The sequence below is a fragment of the Bufo gargarizans genome, chromosome 6, assembly GCF_014858855.1.
Source record: "Bufo gargarizans isolate SCDJY-AF-19 chromosome 6, ASM1485885v1, whole genome shotgun sequence".
Classification (NCBI taxonomy): domain Eukaryota; kingdom Metazoa; phylum Chordata; class Amphibia; order Anura; family Bufonidae; genus Bufo; species Bufo gargarizans.
In genome coordinates, this window is record NC_058085.1 from 36,550,718 (window position 1) to 36,571,697 (window position 20,980).

Below are 20,980 nucleotides of genomic sequence, written 5' to 3' on the forward strand. Positions count from 1 at the left end.
AGGACCTTGGATTTCCTGGGGTTCGTCCCCCACCAAGCGCTGCTCCCATAGAAGTGAATGGGAGTGCACCGCGCATGTTCGGCCCCTGCTCCTATTCATTTCTTTGGGACAGACGGAAATAGCCAAGCCAGGGCTTGGCTATTTTTAGCGGCCTCAATAGAAATGAATGGAGGGTGGCTGCACAGTGCGCCCTCTGTTCTTTTCCGCGCTCCGTTCATATTGTAGGTGCGCGTTCCAGCGGTGGGACCCACACCTATCAGACAATGGGGGGCATATCCTAGCGATATGCCCCCATTGTCTGAGATGGGAAAACCCCTTTAAGCCCCGTCTGAATTAGAAACAGTTGGAACCCCACCGATCTAATAAATATCTGGGTAACTTAGAACAAAATGCCTCTTCAAAATAGCCATAGAGTCAATTTTCATTGCCTAACTGGCTGTGGTCAGGTAACATAGTAGAGTCATTGAGCACTCATAGCAGAGATGAATTGGAAACATGGCAAACTGTCAGTGGAAATTCACATTGTGAGTGGTGATAGATGACTGGACTGCAAATATAGTGAATGTTTCTGGTCTGTGAAGATGGTCACTTGGTGATTAGCAACTTCAGGTGTCTTCAATCTTCCAGGAACAACTTGACTGTCATCAGTTCACTCTGCTAGAAAAATACTTTAGAGAAGAAACCAAAGTTAAGGGTTGTTCCTGTTTTGTGAATGCCCCAACACATATAGAATAAGCATACATTTCCATAAAGGAGGGCTTAGTGGTGTCAGGAAATCTAGAAAGGTGGCTTTAGCTTGAGGAGTCCAGTTCTTAAGGTTTCTTGGTTAGCGCATTAATAGGTATGACAAGAGAAAAGAGGTGGTGAATAAACTCACAATATTATTTGTAAATCCCAAGAAGCGTTAAATGAGAACATTTGAGCACAACAGACAGTTTCTCTGGGTCCATTTGCAGGCCCTGGTCAGAGATCACGTATTTTAGAAAAGATAGAGGGCCAGATTTATCACGACTCTGACAGCTCACTCCACTTTCACATATGGCTAAAGTCAGTTTTAGCCAATGTCAGATTTATGATCGGCCCTTTAAGACTGTAATAAATGTGGTTTGACAGTAGCAGTTTATCCGTCAGTAAGCAGCTTTACAAAAGTCGCACGTTTTTATGAAAAAGTCGCATGTTCAATTAAAAAGTCTCATAAGATAAGCATGGTCCTCACTGGAGTGAAGTTGCGACTTTTTTGCGACTTTTTAAATAGTCCCAATAGTAAATCTGTCTAGAGGTTCATTTACATAAGAAAACACGCCCACTTTCAGAAAACTGGCGAGCATAGTGCAGAGCAGAAAAAAGTCGCAAATTTTTGTGCAGTTTAATCGATTGCGCAAAAATTTGCGACTTTTTCAATCCATTATTCTGACTTGAGCTAATGATAAATCTGGCCCATAGAATATGTCGGCAGATAAGAACCATTTGGCCCATCTAGTCTGCCCAATATACTGAATACTATGAATAGCCCTTGGCCCTATCTTATATGAAGGATGGCCTTATGCCTATCCCATGCATGCTTAAACTCCTCCACTGTATTTGCAGCTACCATTTCTGCAGGAAGGCTATTCCATGCACCCACTACTCTCTCAGTAAAGTAAAACTTTTGCACAATACTCCAAATGAGGTCTCACTAGTGCTGTGTAGAGCTGCATGAGCGCCTCCCTCTTTCTACTGGTAATTCCTCTCCCTATACACCCAAGCATTCTGCTAGCATTTCCTGCTGCTCTGTGACATTGTCTGCCTACCTTTAAGTCTTCTGAAATAATGACCCCTAAATCCCTTTCCTCAGATACTGAGGTTAGGACTGTATCACTGATTTTATATTCTGCTCTTGGGTTTTTACACCCCACGTGCATTATCTTGCACTTATCAACATTAAATTTTAGTTGCCAGATTTTTGACCATTCCTCTAGTTTTCCTAAATCCTTTTCCATTTGGTGTATCCCTCCAGGAACATCAACCCTGTTACAAATCTTTGTATCATCAGCAAAAAGACACACCTTACCATTGAGGCCTTCTGCAATTTCGCTGATAAAGATATTAAACAATATGGGTCCCAGAACAGATCCCTGAGGTACCCCACTGGTAACAAGACCATGGTCTGAATATACTCCATTGACTACAACCCTCTGTTGTCTGTCCCTCAGCCACTGCCTAATCCATTCAACAATATGGGAGTCCAAGCCCATAGACTGCAATTTATTGACAAGCCTTCTATGTGGGACAGTATCAAAAGCCTTACTAAAGTCTAGATAAGTAATGTCTACTGCACCTCCGCCATCTATTATTTTAGTCGCCCAATAAAAAAAATCTATAAGATTAGTTTGACATGATCTCCCTGAAGTAAACCCATGCTGTTTTCCATCTTTCAATCCATGGTATTTTAGATGTTCTACAATCCTCTCCTTAAGTATGGTTTCCATAAATTTCCCCACTATTGATGTCAGGTTTACTGGCCTATAGTTGCCTGAGTCCTCCCTACTACCTTTCTTGTGAATGGGCACAACATCTGCTAATTTCCAATCTTTTGGGACTACTCCTGTTACCAGTGATTGGTTAAATAAATCTGTTAAAGGGGTTATCCGAGTTATTTTTTTATTCTTTCTATGTTCCTAACTAAGCAAATGTAACAGCTTTCCAATTAACTCACTTTATCTCCAGTGGCTGGTTTCTCAGATTTGATTGAGGGTCACATGACCTGTAATGTCAGCTTCTCTCCCTGCTCTAATAAAGGTCGTTTACAAGCCTGTAAACGAGACGTCACTGTGCTGGCCACGCCCCCTTCACTGCAGTCTGCTCTCTCTCTCTTAGGATTCTTAACCCCTTCAGCTGCACATATTGGCTAGCTGCAGCAGTGACAATTCTGGGCACATGAGCTGACAGACTAGAGAGAGCATTGCACAAGAAGGTAGGGGGAAGGTCCTGTGTGTATTAGCAGTGTCCTTATACAAGTGGGACTTGTAGTTCTATACATACAAGTTGCTGTTGATTCTCCCAGCACTCAGGGCAGCTCTTGTATCCACTCCCTTAGCAGAGCAGGGGGAGGGGCAGAGATTGTTTTTATTGCATGTAAACAAAGGGCCAGAAGAGAACCAGGGAAATGAGGAAATAGATATATATTTTTTAGCATAAAACTTGCTTAGCTTAGTATATATTGCTGCCCATCAAATTTTCAGTGCTATATTATTTTTTTCATAACTCGGACAACCCCTTTAATGGTTTTGCTAGTTCACTGCTAAGCTCTTTTAATAGCTTTGGGTGTATCCCATCAGGCCCCTGTGACTTATTTGTATTAATTTTAGACAGCTGACTTAGAACCTCTTCCGCTGTAAAGACACATGCATCAAAAGATTCATTAGTCGTCCTTCCTAACTGAGATCCTTTTCATTCATTTCTCCTGGACTCCATTAAAACTGTTCCAATCGGATAGGGACTCGTATACCACTAATCTAATTTTAGAAAAGTCAGTTTTTCTAAAATCTAAAACTTTTGTTTTTGTGTGGTGTGACTCAGTCACTATACTTATAGTAAACCGCACTCACTGGTGATCACTAGATCCCAAGCTTTCCCCTACAGTAATATCAGATACCAAATTCCCATTTGTGAATACTAAATCTAAAATGGCCTCCTTCCAGGTTGGCTCCTCAACTACTTGCATTAGAGATAATCACAGTAGGGAATTTAGAATATTTGTACTCCTGGCAGAACTATTTTGGTTTTTCAGTTTAGATCAGGAAGATTAAAGTCTCCCATAATGATAACTTCCCCTTTCAATGTCATTTTAGCTATTTCCTCAACTAGTAGATCATCTAATTCTTTGACTTGGCTAGGTGGTCTATATATCACACCTACACAAGTTACCTTATGATTATCAAGCTGCAAGGTAACCCAAACTGGCTCTAAATTGGTCTTGATAACTTGTATTAAATTACATTTTATGCTATCTTTCACATACAGGGCCACCCCTCCCCCTTTCTTGCCTTCTCTGTCTTTCCTATATAGAGAGAACCCTGGTATTGTTATATCCTAGTCATTACTCCCATTGAACCATGTCTCAGTAACAGCCACTAAATCTATATTCTCAGATGCCATTATAGACTCAAGTTCATTGATCTTATTCCCTAAACTGCGAGCATTTGTAGACAAGACTCTGAGCTTGTCATTTTTTAACCTATTTAACCTATGTGCTACTGGCATCTTCTGGCATTGTTCCGGGGGGGCAGTCGGACTGCTGGATTACCACTTTTTTTGCCCCCCTTTCCTAGTTTAAATGCTCCTTAGCAAATACTTTGAACTGTTCACTGAGGACATTCGTTCCCTTGAGAGAAAGATGCAAACCATCTTTCTTGTACAGTTCTTTTCCATTCCAACGAGAGCTAACATGAGACACAAAGCCAAACCCCTGGTTCAGACACCATTCACCAAGCCATACATTGAATTCCTTAATGTGCATCTTCCTGTCATGCTGAAGGTTATGCACAGGCAAAACTGCAGAGAATGAAACAGTTGATGCAACCTCCCGTATATCATTTCCAAGTGTGTGAAAAGCTTCCTTCACCTTTGAAACATCATTGCAAGCCAGATCATTTGTCCCAAGATGGACAATAACATCCACCTGCCTTTCCTGCTTTGCTTGCCTAACAATATTAAGGATACGCCGTCTATCCCTGCTAGCGGTAGCACCAGGGAGACATCTCACAAAACCATTTTCCTCAAACTTCACACCTCTTATGATAGAATCGCCCACCAACAGCTGCTTACTATCCTCACCTTATCCTTTTTGTCTTTGGCTGCAGTCTTGCATACTTTAGGCATGGGAGATGATTGTTCTTCATCCACTGTGCCTGCACGATCCTCCATGTTGGTCTTGCGCTCTGAAAGTGCTGCAAATGAATTATGGAGAGCCACAGACTGTGGGGCATGTCTTCTATCAACAACTCTCAGTCTACCAGAACCTGCAGTAACCCATCTTCCATTTATAGGGGGCCTCTGTGGCAGTGGCATTGCAACATTCTCAGCTTGAGTTTGCTTAAAAGTTAATTTACAAATCTCAGATTTCAAAAATGCTTTTTCCTGCTGCATTATGGAGAGCGGTCTACAGATCAGACAGCATCCAAACCTCCGAAGAGTGGAACCTGAAATAAAAGCACAAGAATTCCTGCAGTGAAACAGGTCTGCCATTTTAAAGAGGGGAAAGATTTTATGCCATATGAAGGCACGTTCCAGGAAAAGAACATGCCTTCATATGGCTATGTGAACAAAAAATAAAAAAGTTATGCCTCCGGGATGACAGGGAAGAAAAATGAAAATGTAAAAACCTCCGGTATTCAAAAGGTTAAAATCACTTATTCCTCCCTAATAAATAACAACTTGCCTGGGAAAGAAATAATTAATCTTCACTCTGTTTCTTCATGTGTATAATCTGTATTAAACAAAATAAAGAAAATTCATAACCAACAAACCTTAGTTTAATCACTTACTTTCATTGTTTCACAACATTCCACTGCTGTTTTACCTTTCATACGCTTGACCAAATTACATTCTGGGACAAAAGAGAACACACTAAGTCTGCCTGACTCTTTAACTACTGGAGTGTAACTTATTGAGACCGTTTCCTTGGGCAGATTTCTTTGGGAAGTACATGGCCTCTGCTCTTTATTGCTGCCGCCATCCTCCTCTTCCTCTGAAGTTGCCTGTGGGATTATCACGGTGTTTTTTTTTTTTTTTAGCAAAATTTTTCATACATTACTTGATATTTACAATCAATTCATTTGTATAATACAATAAAAAAAGTTATCATTCATAATGTACATTAACATACATTTTTAAACCCTAATCCCCCCTCCCTATTACTGAACAATGTAGAATGAGCCACGGCACTCCAGAGGGATTCCAATCAATTTCTTTATTACACCTTGTATAGCAACGTTTCAACCTAATGGTCTTTGTCCTTCCCTATTACTTCCGTTTGATTTGATATGCTCGTTGTTGCCCTAATGTCGCCAGGAGAGCGCAGCCAAAAATTACTTCTTCCTTACATTTAATATATATATGAAATCACCTCGGGACCCATGAATTTAACTAAAACATCTCCTTAAATTCCGTTAATCATAAATCCTAAATCCTTAAATTCCGTTAATCATAAATCCTCTAGGTGCTGAAAAGACACCCCCATAGCACCTAGAGCCTCATTTGCATATCAATAAAAGTATGTTTTTAAGCTTAACGGCAGCAGACAAAGGTGATACAAGAGCACTGTTAGGTAGTGCAGACACTAGCAGATCGCTAGTGTCAGCGAAAAATCTCTGGTGGTAGAAACCCTTTAAATTAAACAACCCCAAGAAAATTTTTAAACCGTTTAGAGAAACAAATAAACGGAAATGGTCGATTGAGTCCTGGCGCTTAATATTACATTATTACTCACAAATAATTTGGTGCAATACCCTGTATATCGGTGTACTGATCACCTATATGCTGGTTTAATTAAATTAAAACCCCCCTCCAAAAAATGTATTCCAACCGTGTGGAGAAATAAATAAATGGAAATGGATGATAGAGGCCTGGAGCTTAATATCAGGTAATCACTTACAGATAATTTGGTGCACTACCCAGTGTTTTAGTGTAGTGATCACCTATATGCTGGTTTAATTAAATTGAACGCCCCCCCCCCCCCCCCGAAAAAAATAGAATAAAATTACAACCGTGTAGAGAAAGAAATAAACAGAAATGGATGTTTGAGGCTTGACGCTTAATATCATGTTATCACTCACAGGTAACTATGCTTGTGAACTGTGTGGAGCTAATAAAAATAAACAGATTTAGCCCTAATATTACGTTATTAATCACTGATGCTTTTGTGCTCTATCCTGCATATTTTATATGGTTTTTCAAACTTAAAAAGAATGAAATCAACTATGTGACATGTCCTGACACAGAGTTCACACCAGTATTCAATAGGCTATGCTAGAAAGATGGTAGAACACGTGTTGTAAAAAAAAAAAAAAGGGTTTCTGTTAAAATTAGCCTCATATCCTCACTTCTTCCTTCCTGGCTGACAGCTTTTCCTACTATCCCTATTCTGTACACACAATTCTTCTTCTTTGTAATTCTATTCCTTCCCTTCACTTTCCCTTGCAGTAGAATACTACAAGTTTAATTGTTTTTTCAGAGTCCCTGACTCCCTAAGATTGTTTTTCTGGCAGACACTGTAAGATCCAACCACCCTCATTCACAGTCCAGCACAGAATGACATTCTGCTAGGACACTTCCCTGCCAGCTGCAACTCTTAGTGTTATGTGAGCAGTCAGGGAGGTCTGGCACTGCTGCATCACACTGACTGCAGACTATAAGGCTACAGGCACACGGCAGTGGGAAAAAAAGGCTGTTAAAAAGGGACAAACTAATTTTTAATGGATATTTTTTAAACCATTAGATCATCTATTTTCTGTACGTCTGGCCGGTTTGCATCAGTTTTAAATAGCTGTTAAAAAAACTACTTACCTCATCCACTTGAACGTACAGAGGCAGTCGCTCCTCTCTCAATTCTGAAGGACCATCTATGATCACGCATGAGAGCAGGTCCTATGGCAGGTCTTTTAGAATCAAAAAAGGAGGGACTGCATATGCAAGTGGATTTTTAGTTTCCTGCTAAAAACAACTACCTGGCTATGAAAACGACCAAAATTAGGATGTCCTTTTTTTTATGGCTGCTTTTCACTGGCTGTTAAAAAAAAATTGCCATGTGAATAGCCCTATAGACTGCAATGGTTCTGGAAATGGCCAAGTGACAGCCATAAAAAAAATGCTGCCACAGGGCCATTTTACAATGTCACTTGCATGTAGGCTAAGTCACAGGCATTTTGGCAAATTTTTTTCTTGCTAAAAATTGTATGTTTTAATGAAAAATTACAGTAATTTTAATCAATATTTTTGCATAAGCTTAGTGTGACAGGTTTAGTGATGTAGGTCCATATATATAAGTGTATTAGTGTGACAGACTTATTGACAGGCTTAGCAACTTACAAATAAATAAAAAATATTTGAAAATAACATGAGCAAAAAAACACTACAAAGTTCCAGATAACATAACTAGTGTTGAGTGAAACGAGCTTCAGATGCTTTATCCAATGCCACTTTGTTCAAAACTTCAGTATTCGTCTCCGTACAGTATTAGAATGTATAGGCTCCAATGAGCCGAAGTTAGTTATTCACAAAGTCGAGCGTGACTTCATTGAATAACTTCGGTAGTTGATTTTTAAAATGGAAAACCACTTTAAAACTTGAAACCAAACTTGGCTTCGGATCCGAGATATGAGTCGGAACTGAAGCCAAATTCAGTTTCAAGAATTGACAATGTCTCACCAATTACTTCACTCATGTAAAACAAATACAACCGGGTTTCAGAAAATTGAAAAAATAAAATGTATTTGATCAATTTAGTGGTAGCAGAAACAAATGTATATGTTTAACAATTTATAGCTAGTAACGCTGCATCCCATGATGGCATGACCCAGTCCTGGTGCTCAACAAATGCAGCTGAAACATTTGTTGAGCACCTTAGTATAGGCTTTATAAAAAATCCATCTATAAGGTCCTGTTGGTCCACAGATGTACTCTATGGCATCTCATTATATCGTACTGTTATGCCAAGAAGGTGATTTGAGGCAATTTTCAAATTCCTACATTTCAGTGACAATGAACAATGTCCACCTACAGACAACCCAAACTTTGGCAGACAATGCAAAATCAGAACCCGTATTACCCATATTAATTAAAAATGATGACATTAAAATATATAATTTTTTTCAAGTCAATCCAACTGTACACAAAATGTTTCATATGAAGACCATGATACACAGATAAACCTTCAGAGTGCCCTTTCTTTCTTGATACAAATGCTAAAATAGTATGGGCTCCTCTGTATCCACCAATAAGTGTCCCCCTTCTTAAGTGCCTAGTTAGAAAAAAAAATGCATGGCCAATGTCACTGTTGAGCAAAACCAAAGAGGTCTCCCAAAAACCTTTCTTGAGCAAAAGCTCACAAGCGTTGAAAGCAGGGCACGACATAACAAAAAAGTTGTCCTTGTCCTTCCCAACAATGCCAGCAGCCCTGTCCCAGAGCGTGGAGCATCCACCACCATCTCAAAACCTTTATGTGTCCAAGAATACGAAAAGAATATGGAAGGGGTTGACCATACTATGCCATGAGAGAGACCAAATGGCATAAAAAAAACTCTATAGAAATAATTCAAATAGCTCTATTTAATAAAAAAGAAAACATACAAACAAACAAACAGAAGAGAAATCAAATAAATATTTGATGTGACCATACAATGCCCTTAGCACCAATTCTTCTAGATACACTGACACACAGTTTGTACATTCTATTTTACGAACACGGCAGTGAGGTTGTACCAAACATCTTGGAAAGCTACCATATTTAAAAAAAATCTGACTTGGTCCTTAAGGGGGTAACATTTAATAAGATGTGGTTATAGGTTAAACCATTTCCCACATTGTGGACATAAAGTTCTTTGATGGCCAACTAGAGTGGACTATTGGCTAAAACACTTCCCACATACTGCACATCAGAATGGCTGCTCCTTTCTGTTAGTTAGTTGATGGTCTACAACAGCTGATTTCTGACTAAAGGGATTTGCAGAGAAGTCATGATATAAAGTAATTAACACTGAATAGGACAGTATCCTGTGTGTGTGTGTGTGTATATATATATATATATAGAAAGGAAAAGTCCAGCAGGAGCACCAGCCAAGGTGTGGGTGCAGGGTCCAAGGTGGGGTAACGGCAATCCCCAATAGAATGCACAGAAAAAGTAGGACTGCACTCCGAAATAGTGGTAAAGCACAAAAGTTTTATTCACCCATGTGGCAAATCTTGTAGCAAGATTTGCCACATGGGGGAATAAAACTTTTGTGCTTTACCACTATTTCGGAGTGCAGTCCTACTTTTTCTGCGTATATATATATATATATACACTACAGAGGACAGTGTACTGTATGTATACACTACAGAGGACAGTATACTGTATACAGTAGTGGCCAAAAGTTTTTATATATATATTTATGTATATATTTTTATATATATATATATATATATATATATATACACACACTACACAGGACAGTATACTGTATATATACACTACAGAGGACAGTATACTGTATACAGTAGTGGCCAAAAGTTTTGAGAATGACACAAATATTAGTTTTCACAAAGTTTGCTGCTAAACTGCTTTTAGATCTTTGTTTCAGTTGTTTCTGTGATGTAGTGAAATATAATTACACGCACTTCATACGTTTTAAAGGCTTTTATCGACAATTACATGACATTTATGCAAAGAGTCAGTATTTGCAGTGTTGGCCCTTCTTTTTCAGGACCTCTGCAATTCGACTGGGCATGCTCTCAATCAACTTCTGGGCCAATTCCTGACTGATAGCAACCCATTCTTTCATAATCACTTCTTGGAGTTTGTCAGAATTAGTGGGGTTTTTTTTGTCCATCCGCCTCTTGAGGATTGACCACAAGTTCTCAATGGGATTAAGATCTGGGGAGTTTCCAGGCCATGGACCCGAAATGTCAACGTTTTGGTCCATGAGCCACTTAGTTATCATTTTTGCCTTATGGCACGGTGCTCCATCGTGCTGGAAAATGCATTGTTCTTCACCAAACTGTTGTTTGAAGAAGTTGCTGTTGTAAGGTGTTTTGGTACCATTCTTTATTCATGGTTGTGTTTTTGGGCAAAATTGTGAGTGAGCCCACTCACTTGGATGAGAAGCAACCCCACACATGAATGGTCTCAGGATGCTTTACTGTTGGCATGACACAGGACTGATGCTAGCGCTCATCTTTTCTTCTCCGGACAAGCCTTTTTCCTGATGCCCCAGTATACTATATATACACACACACATATACTACAGAGGACTGTGTACTATATATATATATATATATATATATATATATATATACAGTACAGACCAAAAGTTTGGACACACCTTCTCATTCAAAGAGTTTTCTTTATTTTCATGACTATGAAAATTGTAGATTCATACTGAAGGCATCAAAACTATGAATTAACACATGTGGAATTAGATACATAACAAAAAAGTGTGAACCAACTGAAAATATGGCATATTCTAGGTTCTTCAAAGTAGCCACCTTTTGCTTTGATTACTGCTTTGCACACTCTTGGCATTCTCTTGATGAGCTTTAAGAGGTAGTCACCTGAAATGGTCTTCCAACAGTCTTGAAGGAGTTCCCAGAGATGCTTAGCACTTATTGGCCCTTTTGCCTTCACTCTGCGGTCCAGCTCACCCCAAACCATCTCGATTGGGTTCAGGGCCGGTGACTGTGGAGGCCAGGTCATCTGGCGCAGCACCCCATCACTCTCCTTCATGGTCAAATACCCCTTACTTTCAAAGTTTTCCCAATTTTCGGACTGACTGACCTTAATTTCTTAAAGTAATGATGGCCACTCATTTTTCTTTACTTAGCTGCTTTTTTCTTGCCATAATACAAATTCTAACAGTCTAATCAGTAGGACTATCAGCTGTGTATCCACCTGACTTCTCCACAACGCAACTGATGGTCCCAACCCCATTTATAAGGCAAGAAATCCCACTTATTAAACCTGACCGGGCACACCTGTGAAGTGAAAACCATTTCAGGTGACTACCTCTTGAAGCTCATCAAGAGAATGCCAAGAGTGTGCAAAGCAGTAATCAAAGCCAAAGGTGGCTACTTTGAAGAACCTAGAATATGACATATTTTCAGTTGTTTCACACTTTTTTGTTATGTATATAATTCCACATGTGTTAATTCATAGTTTTGATGCCTTCAGTGTGAATCTACAATTTTCATAGTCATAAAAATAAAGAAAACTCTTTGAATGAGAAGGTGTGTCCAAACTTTTGGTTTGTACTGTATATACACATACACACTACAGAGGACAGTATACTGTATATACTACAGAGGACAGTGTACTGTATATTTATTGTGGTATCTCACAGGGTGAAGTAATTGGGGGGATATATGTGTCTCCCAGGTTCTTAGCATATGCTGAAGAAAGTTATTTAAGAAAGGGTTAAAAAGAAAACTAAGCCTGGGTCCTGATGAGCTGCACCTGGGGAGTTGCTAGATAACTGGGCTGTCAACACACTTGCTCAGAACTTCCTGGGAGTGAGTGAAGCCACATCTCACTGAGGGACCCTGAAGGTCCAGAGCCTGCAAACTGCAAGTAGCACAGGTTGCTGTTCAGACAGTGTGCTTATCTTAAGAAATTGGGTCAGGAGCAGCACAGCAGACGGCTTGTGAAGGGCGATCTAGTGGTCTTGCAATAGCTGGGCAAGGGGTCACAGATCCAACGTGATCCAAAGGTATATAGAAAAGGTAGGAGGCCACAGCAGCATATCCACGAAATCCTCTTTATTCAAATGAGCGCCTCACGACAAGGCATAAAATTAACAGCGACGTTTCGGCTATGACTAGCCTTTATCAAACATGATGTTTGATAAAGGCTAGTCATAGCCGAAACGTCGCTGTTAATTTTATGCCTTGTCGTGAGGCGCTCATTTGAATAAAGAGGATTTCGTGGATATGCTGCTGTGGCCTCCTACCTTTTCAGTGTGCTTATCTTAGTCCTAGAGAGGGACCTATTGTTTAGTTCAGGGGTGCACAACCTTTTTTGGTCTGGGGAGCGCATTGTCACATCGCTCTATTTCAAGTGGCCGCAAATAAAAAAAATGTTGATTGGCGCTCATCTGCCTATTACACAAGCCAGTGCAAAGTGACTGGGAAGGAGTGATCACTGCCACAGTCGTGCTGCAGATAATGGGACATCTTTCATCCTGATAAAATATGCAAATCAGTCGACAAATGAGCAATTCCTTGTTTATCGACTGATCAGCTGCACGATTATACCGGCCAGAAATAAGATATGAGCGCTCCTTATGAACACTTGCTCCCAGTAATTGTCCCAAATATCGTGCTGCAGCATAGCCCCTGGAACCGAAGAGTTATACTTACCTGTTCTCCGCCTCTCCGGTTCTTCGAACTGCCTCCGCTGTTTACACCTGGCAGTGCATGGACATGGTCATACACCACTCCAGACAATGACTGGCTTAGGCGGTGATGTGGCCACAAGCAGCATGTCTCTGCTGAAGCCAGTCATTGACTGGAGCTGTGCAAGTGACCATGGCCATGCACTGACAGGTGTAAACAGAGCAGGAATCGGAAGATGGAGGCAGCGGGGGCAGCGCAGAGGACCAGAGTGGAGTGGAGCAGGTAATTATGAATTTTCTATTTCAGAGGCCATGCTGCAGGAACTTGTTAAAAATAATTTTTACCAGAAAAGTGGCGACATTTCCTTCCATCCTGCCTCCTATTTATAAATCAGCATTTTCCTTCACTGCAGAGGACGGAGCTCACTGGTTACTACCATCTCCTGCTAATCCAGTTATAGGCGCCCTGCAGTAACCAGTAAGCACATTACCTTGCTAGTAGGGAAGGCGCCTATTGGTTAACGCTTGAATGACCAGGCCCGAAAAGGCCTTAAGGACCAAACACTTTTTTGTGATTTAGCGCGTGTGGTGGTTCAAATGGTTGTAACTATCTTATTTGTTGGACTACCAAGATAATTTTTGCAACTATTTTTATTTAGGGGAAACTGTACAAAACGTTTTTAAAAAGTATATTTTTTTAAACTATAGCTCCTTATTCTTTAAATATGCAAACTGACACCAAAATAAATTATTATAATTAGTTCTCTATTTTGTGTAGGCCGTTTTGTTATAGAATATGAAAAGTTTCACGTGAATGGAGCTGTAATGGTGACTGTTTTGATTGGTGTGGGTGTTTTTTCTTTTATGTATATATATTTTTTTTACTTAATATATTTCTGCTACATAATATGTCCCCCAAGAGGTCATAAAAAGACCTTGGGGCACACTGTCACTTTTTTACATTTTGCACTTTTTCATAAAAAGACTGTGGTGGGACACTGAACACTCTTTTATTAAGCACTTTTTCCTTTTTATTTTATTTTTTAATTTATTTAGTTTCCACATTTTTGGGAATAATTTTTTAACTTTTTTATATATTTTTACCACATAATTTGTCCCCAAGAGGTCACTGAAAGACCTTTGGGAGACAATAAGTGACTTTTTTTTGTACTATTACCACTGTAACTGGAGCATCCAAAGGAGTCCCAGTTACAGGGAAACCAGCCTGCTGCGGAGGCTTTGTACCAGGGCAGCGCTCCTCTGTTCCCGAGACACCCAGCGATCACATGATCGCTGGGTCCACACTGCAGAGTGCTCATAGAGGAGAAGGCAGAAGCAGTAATAAAGCGCTTCTGTCTTCTCCTCTGCTTCCCCGCTCTCACTAATAGCCGGGGACCCTTTCTGCTCCTGCTACAGTGCAGGAGCAAAACCTGTGATCCATCTGCTGTGCGGTGCTCTGTGCAGAAACACAGCTGATTGCAGGATCAGCTGTGTTTCTGCTCAGTAGGGTGGGGGCCGCAAACCATGGCTCTGGGGGCCGCAGGTTGTGCACCCCTGGTTTAGTTAGAGCCTGGACAAGGCTAGGTGTTCCGTTTATGTTTTTGTGTTTTAATGCAACCTGTGAAATAAAGCTGGCAGGAAGCCAGTTGAAATGCACTTCTGTCCCCTGAGGTCTCCTTGTGCAAAATAATCGGACTAATCCCACTACCTTTTAACCTCTGGAAAGGTAAGCTAAATAACGGACTATCACAATATATACATATACACACTACAGAGGACAGTATACTGTATATACTACAGAGGACAGTATACTCTATGCAGTGGGGAAAATAACTATTTGATACACTGGCGATTTTGCAAGTATTCCCACCTACAAAGAATGGAAAAGTCTGTAATTTTTAATGTTGGCATATTTCAACTGTGAGAGACAGAACCTAAAAAAAAAAAAAAAAAGTATGATCTTTAAAAAATTAATTTGCATTTTATTGCATGAAATAAGTATTTGATCACCTACCAACCAGCAAGAATCCTGGCTCTCAAAGACCTGTTAGTTTTTCTTTAAGAAACTCTCCTACCCTGCACTCATTACCTGTATTAATTGCACCTGTATAAAAGACACCTGTCAACACACTCCAACCCCTTCACCATGGCCAAGACCAAAGAGCTGTCTAAGGACACCAGGGACAAAATTGTAGACCTGCACAAGGCTGGGATGGGCTACAGGACAATAGGCAAGCAGCTTGGTGAGAAGGCAAAAACTGTTGGCACAATTATTAGAAAATGGAAGAAACACATGATGACTGTCAATCTTCCTCATTCTGGGGCTCCATGCAAGATCTCGCCTCATGGGGTAAGGATGATTCAGAGAAAGGTCAGGAATCAGCCCAGAACTACACGACCTGGTCAATGACCTGAAGAGAGCTGGAACCACAGTCTCAAAGATTACCGTTAGTAACACTATGCCATCATGGATTAAAATCCTGCAGGGTACGCAAAATCCCCCTGCTCATGCCAGCACAAGCCCAGGCCCATTTGCAGTTCGCCAATAACCATCTGGATGATCCAGAGGAGGCATGGGAGTAGGTCATGTGGTGAGATGACACCAAAAGAGATCCTTTTGGTATCAATTAGGGTTATTTAATTTAGAAAAAAAGATGACTAAGGGGAGATCTAATAAGGATGTATAAATATATCAGGGGTCAGTACAGAGATCTCTCCCATTATCTATTTATCCCCAGGACTGTGATGAGGGGAGGAAAGAAGGTTTGTACACAAAGAAGAGGATTCTTTACGGTAAGAGCAGTGAGAATATGGAACTCTCTGCCTGAGGTGGTGGTGAAGGCCAATTCACTAAGAGTTCAATAGTGGCCTAGATGTATTTCTGGAGTGCAATAATATTACAGCTTATAGTTATTAGAGAGGGGTCGTTGATCCAGGGAGTTATTCTGATTGCCTGATTGGAGTTGAGAAGGATTTTTATTCATTTTCCCCATTCTGAAGAGCAAAATTACTTCTCCCCTGTGTGAATTCTCTGATGTATAACAAGATTTGATTTCCGGTTAAAACATTTCCCACATTCTGAACAAGAAAACGCCTTCTCCCCTCTATGAATTTTTACATGTTCAACAAGATTTGATTTGCGGTTAAAACATTTCTCACATTCTGAACACGAAAATGGTTTCTCCCCTGTGTGAATTTTCTCATGCCTATCAAGATAATACTTACTTTTAAAACATTTCCCACATTCTGAACAGGAAAATGGCTGCTCCCCTGTGTGAATTTTCTCATTTTTAATAAGATCCAATTTCTGGTTAAAACCTTTTTCAACATTTGAGCAGGAAAATAACTTATCCCTTGTGTGAATTCTCTGATGAGTAACAAGATGTGATTTACGGCTAAAATGCTTTTCACAATCTGAACATGAATAGGGCTTCTCTCCTGTGTGAATTCTCTCATGTTTAACAAGATTTGACTTAGAGTTAAAATATCTTCCACATTCTGAACATGAAAATGGCTTTGCCCCGGTGTGAATTGTCTCATGTTTAATAAGATTTGATTTATAGCTAAAACATTTTCCACATTCTGAGCAGGAAAATGGCATCTGCCCTGTGTGGACACTCTTATGTCTAACTAGTTGTGATTTATCTGTAAAACATTTCCCACATTCTAAACAGCAAAATGGCTTCTCCCCTGTGTGATTTCTTTGATGTGCAACAAGATTAGATTTATGATTAAAACTTTTCCCACATTCTAAGCAGGAAAATGGTTTTTCCCCTGTGTGAATTCTCTCATGTATAATAAGATCTGATTTATAGTTAAAACATTTTCCACATTCTGCGCATGACAATGGCTTCTCACCTGTGTGAACCTTTTCATGTTGTAAAAGATGTGATTTCCGATTAAAAAATTTCCCACATTGTGAACAGGAAAATGGTTTCTCCCCTGTATGAATTCTCTCATGTTTCAAAAGATCAGATTTCTGGTGAAAACATTTTTCACATTCTGAGCAGGTATATGGCTTCTCTCCTGTGTGAATTCTCTTATGTATAACAAGAGCGGATTTACGGTTAAAATGCTTTTCACATTCTGAACATGAATAGGGCTTCTCTCCTGTATGAATTCTCTCATGCTTCAAAAGATCTGATTTCTGGTGAAAACATTTTTCACATTCTGAGCAGGAATATGGCTTCTCTCCTGTGTGAATTCTCTTATGTATAACAAGAGCTGATTTACGGCTAAAATTCTTTTCACATTCTGAACATGAATAAGGCTTCTCTCTTGTGTGAATTCTCTCATGTATAACAAGAGCTGATTTACGGCTAAAATGCTTTTCACATTCTGAACATGAATATGGTTTCTCTCCTGTGTGAATTCTCTCATGTTTAACAAGATTTGATTTATAGTTAAAACATTTTCCACATTCTAAACAGGAAAATGACTTCTTCCCAGTGTGAGTTCTTTCATGTTCACTCCTTCTGTTACTTTTATTTTGCAGTGATGAATCAGAAGATTGGAACTGATCCAAAGGATCAGATGATGGATCTTTGCTGTTAAAGGCTGAGAGTTTATCTGAGATAATGGCATGCTCTTCATATGTATCTTGCTTGAAACCATGATTATCTGCTTTAAAGTCTGAAGCTTTCGGATGTTTCTCTGAGCTCCTGGTACAGTCATCTGCCAAGAATAAAACTACTTTTTATTTTAAAATAATAAAAAGATAACATTATATTAATATATTATAATATTTCTATTAAAATTCCATACAAATTACAAAGTTCAACAGCAGTAAAAGGCTCAGCTTATCTGCAATCACTTGGGGAGGCACAGATTAGCTTAGAACCAGGCACAGAGTATAATCCAAAACAAGGAGAGACATCCAGCTTACCTTAAAAAAGTGATAAAATATCCAATGACACAGTACAGACACACAGTGTTAGTGTCTATGTGTTTCAGATGTTAAAATGACATGAGTCATGCTACTTTGTCATTGGATATTTTATCGCTTTAAAGAATAAAGGCTATCACATTTTTATGGGAAGCTCGACATCTCTCCTTGTTTTAAATTACAAAGCATGGAGCAAAATCCAATCATCGACTGACAGTGGTGAGAAAACAGATCACAATCTACCAGTAGCCATGACCAGGAGACCATGATGTTAGGTCACCAGGCTGTTATGGATGAATGGGAAAAATTCCCACAGCGACACTGAACAATCTCATAGAAAGCCTTCCCAGAAGAGTGTAAGATGGTTTAACTTCAAATGGAGAGACAACTCCTCATTAATGCTTATGGATGTAGAATGGCCGGTCATAATAGCCTCTGTGGTTTCATGTCACGTTCTGCATTACAAAAACTCATTTTTCTGTATGAGCAGTTGGCCACCTTTTTTTTTGTAAAAATATTTCTACAGTTCATAGGCAACCCGATAGAATACATTTGGCTGCAAACACTGAGGAATTTCCCTTTTTTAACCCTTTCAGTCCAAGAGGGTTTTCCGTTTTTTGCGTTTTCATTTTTCACTCATTACTTTTTATTTTTCTGTTTACATAGTCGTGTCATGACTTGTTCTTTGCTGGATAAGTTGCACTTTCTAATTCCACCATTTAATATTGCATAGGATGTAATGGGGAGCTGGAAAAAAATCCAAATGGGGTAAAATTGGGGGGGGGGGGGGGGGGGGAATGCCATTTTGCAAAAGTTGAATGTTATTTTATTTTTTTACGGCATTCTGTTTACAGTAAAACTGACCTGTTAATTTCAATCTTCAGGTCAGTACGATTACGGCGATACTACATATGAAAAAAAGTTTTTTTCTTTTCATCGCCATATTCTGACCCCTAGAACTTGTTTGTAGTTGTGTGTATGTAGTTGTGTGAGGGCTCTTTTTTTTTTTTTGCAGCGGATCTGTACTTTTTATTGGTCCCATTGGGGGTTTAAATCTTTTTGATAATTTTTTTAATATAATTTTTTTGTGGGAGATGAAGCAACAAAAAACAAAGAATTGGCCATTTAGACTTTTTTTGTTTCGTTGCTTGCTGTATCCATTTTTATCCATCTTTTACTAAAAAAAGGTGCTTTATAACAATTTTCAAGGCAATTGGAACAACATCAAGTTACGTAAAAAAGAAATTAGCCACGAATCAAATGTTTTCATAAATTTGACAAATCTACCTATCAAGAAATAAGCTCACGTCTAGTAATTTGCGATTGGCTGCAACTGTGTTAAAAAGACAGTGCAAGACAGATTGTTTTGTGCGGAGATCCTCGAGGACATGGAAAAGTCTGTGAAATTTGTTGAGGTAGCCGACAAGGTTTGTGTGATTCATGGGTTATTAATAATGGTTGCACTTGTAATACAGTGACACAATTATAAAACATTTTTATCTGAATAAAAAAATAAAAGTAAATCAAGACAACTATTTGTTATTTTTGGATACAGAATGGAGTCTGTAGGTGGCTGCAATATTTCCCCCTCCCTGTTTGGGTGAGAACCGGAGAACACCAATGGGTTTAGAATTTATGTCCAGGATTTCAGTAACACAGCAAATATAGAACTGCTCAGCTATAAAACCGCTCTTTACATACAATCATTCTATATGCTGTCATGTCACACCATGACTATCCTCACAATGTGCTCCCTGAGGTGTCTACAAGGAGTCCATTAGACAGCCGCCATCAGATATTTTGAGGCCTTATATAGCGCTGAAGTCTTTAGCAGGAGGGGGTGAGCAGAACACCACAGCAGGCTGTCACTGACCACTGGGGATTGTTTTTCCTGTGATTACTTCCTTACTCCAGGACACTGTGATATCTTTACTGACAGACAGGCAGCTGCTAATGATCAGCGGTGGATCTTTCTATTCCCCCTGCTTACCCTGCCCCGGTGGTAATGGCTCTGCCATAAGGCTCATACTGATTTAGAAGTGTAAGTGAAGCCTCTAAGTACTGCTGGAAGAAGGTTCATAGACGTTAGAAGGATAGATGATAAACCTAAACTTCTGGTCAATACTGCAGGACCCCATGCAGCTGTGTACTAGTAAAGGGGATCTGTCAGAAAGAAGCCCCACCACCACCAAACTTCCACCAGTACCTGACAGTAAAATGAGTCCTTCTGAACCATCCCGTGGAAGAAGAGGACTGGGACATCTCTCTGGTGTTCTTCTCTCTTGCTTAACTGTAGAAAAGACACTGAACTCATTTCTTACATACAGATAATGAGAGGACGTGCGTATTTAGTCGTGTCTATTACCTGGTGATGTGAGGGGTCGGTGATCCTCCATCATGACGTCCTTTGCTCCATCTACCTGATCATCCAGTGGAACATTGTGACGTTCTTCTGACCCATCCCGAGGAAGAAAAGGACTGGGACATCTCTCCGGTGTTCTTCTCTCTTCCTTAACTGTAGGAAACACATCCAGTGTCTGAATTCATTCCTTACATACAGATAATAAGAGGACATGTGTATTTAGTCATGTCTATTACCTGGTGATGTGAGGGGCCGGTGATCCTCCATCATGACAACCTTGTACAGATCCTTGTGTCCTTCTAAATACTCCCACTCCTCCATGGAGAAATAGACGCTGACATCCTGACACCTTATAGGAACCTGACAACACAATGATACAGTCATCACCCAGATCCCTTCATAGCGTTCCTGTATAATGTCCCAGCAGTGTCACCTCTCCAGTCAGCAGCTCAATCATCTTGTTGGCGAGTTCTAGAATCTTCTCTCTATTGATTTCCTTGTCACAGCGCCCACTAGAGGTCTTCTTCATTACTGTGTAGCCCTAGTGATGGAGAGACATAGTAATAAATATCACTCCATACATCTCCAGAGTCCCTCACCTCTCCAGTCATGTCCATCTGTTAGTAACATAGATAAGACGATGTAATGTGACATCATCAGAATCTCTCACCT

The 20,980-nt window shown here is 39.8% G+C and overlaps 1 protein-coding gene across 1 annotated transcript in view; it reads right to left on the reverse strand.

Annotated features, from left to right (window-relative positions):
• Positions 1 to 20,599, reverse strand: part of LOC122941949 (zinc finger protein 271-like) — a 44,522-nt gene extending 23,923 nt beyond the window's left edge. The window contains exons 1-5 of the mRNA XM_044299445.1: positions 20,545 to 20,599; positions 20,312 to 20,461; positions 20,153 to 20,236; positions 16,073 to 17,735; positions 13,087 to 13,133 (exon numbers count right to left, since the gene is read on the reverse strand). Of these exons, the coding sequence (XP_044155380.1) occupies positions 13,087 to 13,133; positions 16,073 to 17,735; positions 20,153 to 20,236; positions 20,312 to 20,461; positions 20,545 to 20,578 (1,978 nt within the window). The 5' untranslated portion in view covers positions 20,579 to 20,599. The remainder of the gene's footprint in view (positions 1 to 13,086; positions 13,134 to 16,072; positions 17,736 to 20,152; positions 20,237 to 20,311; positions 20,462 to 20,544) is intronic.
• Between the last annotated feature and the right edge of the window lie 381 nt (positions 20,600 to 20,980).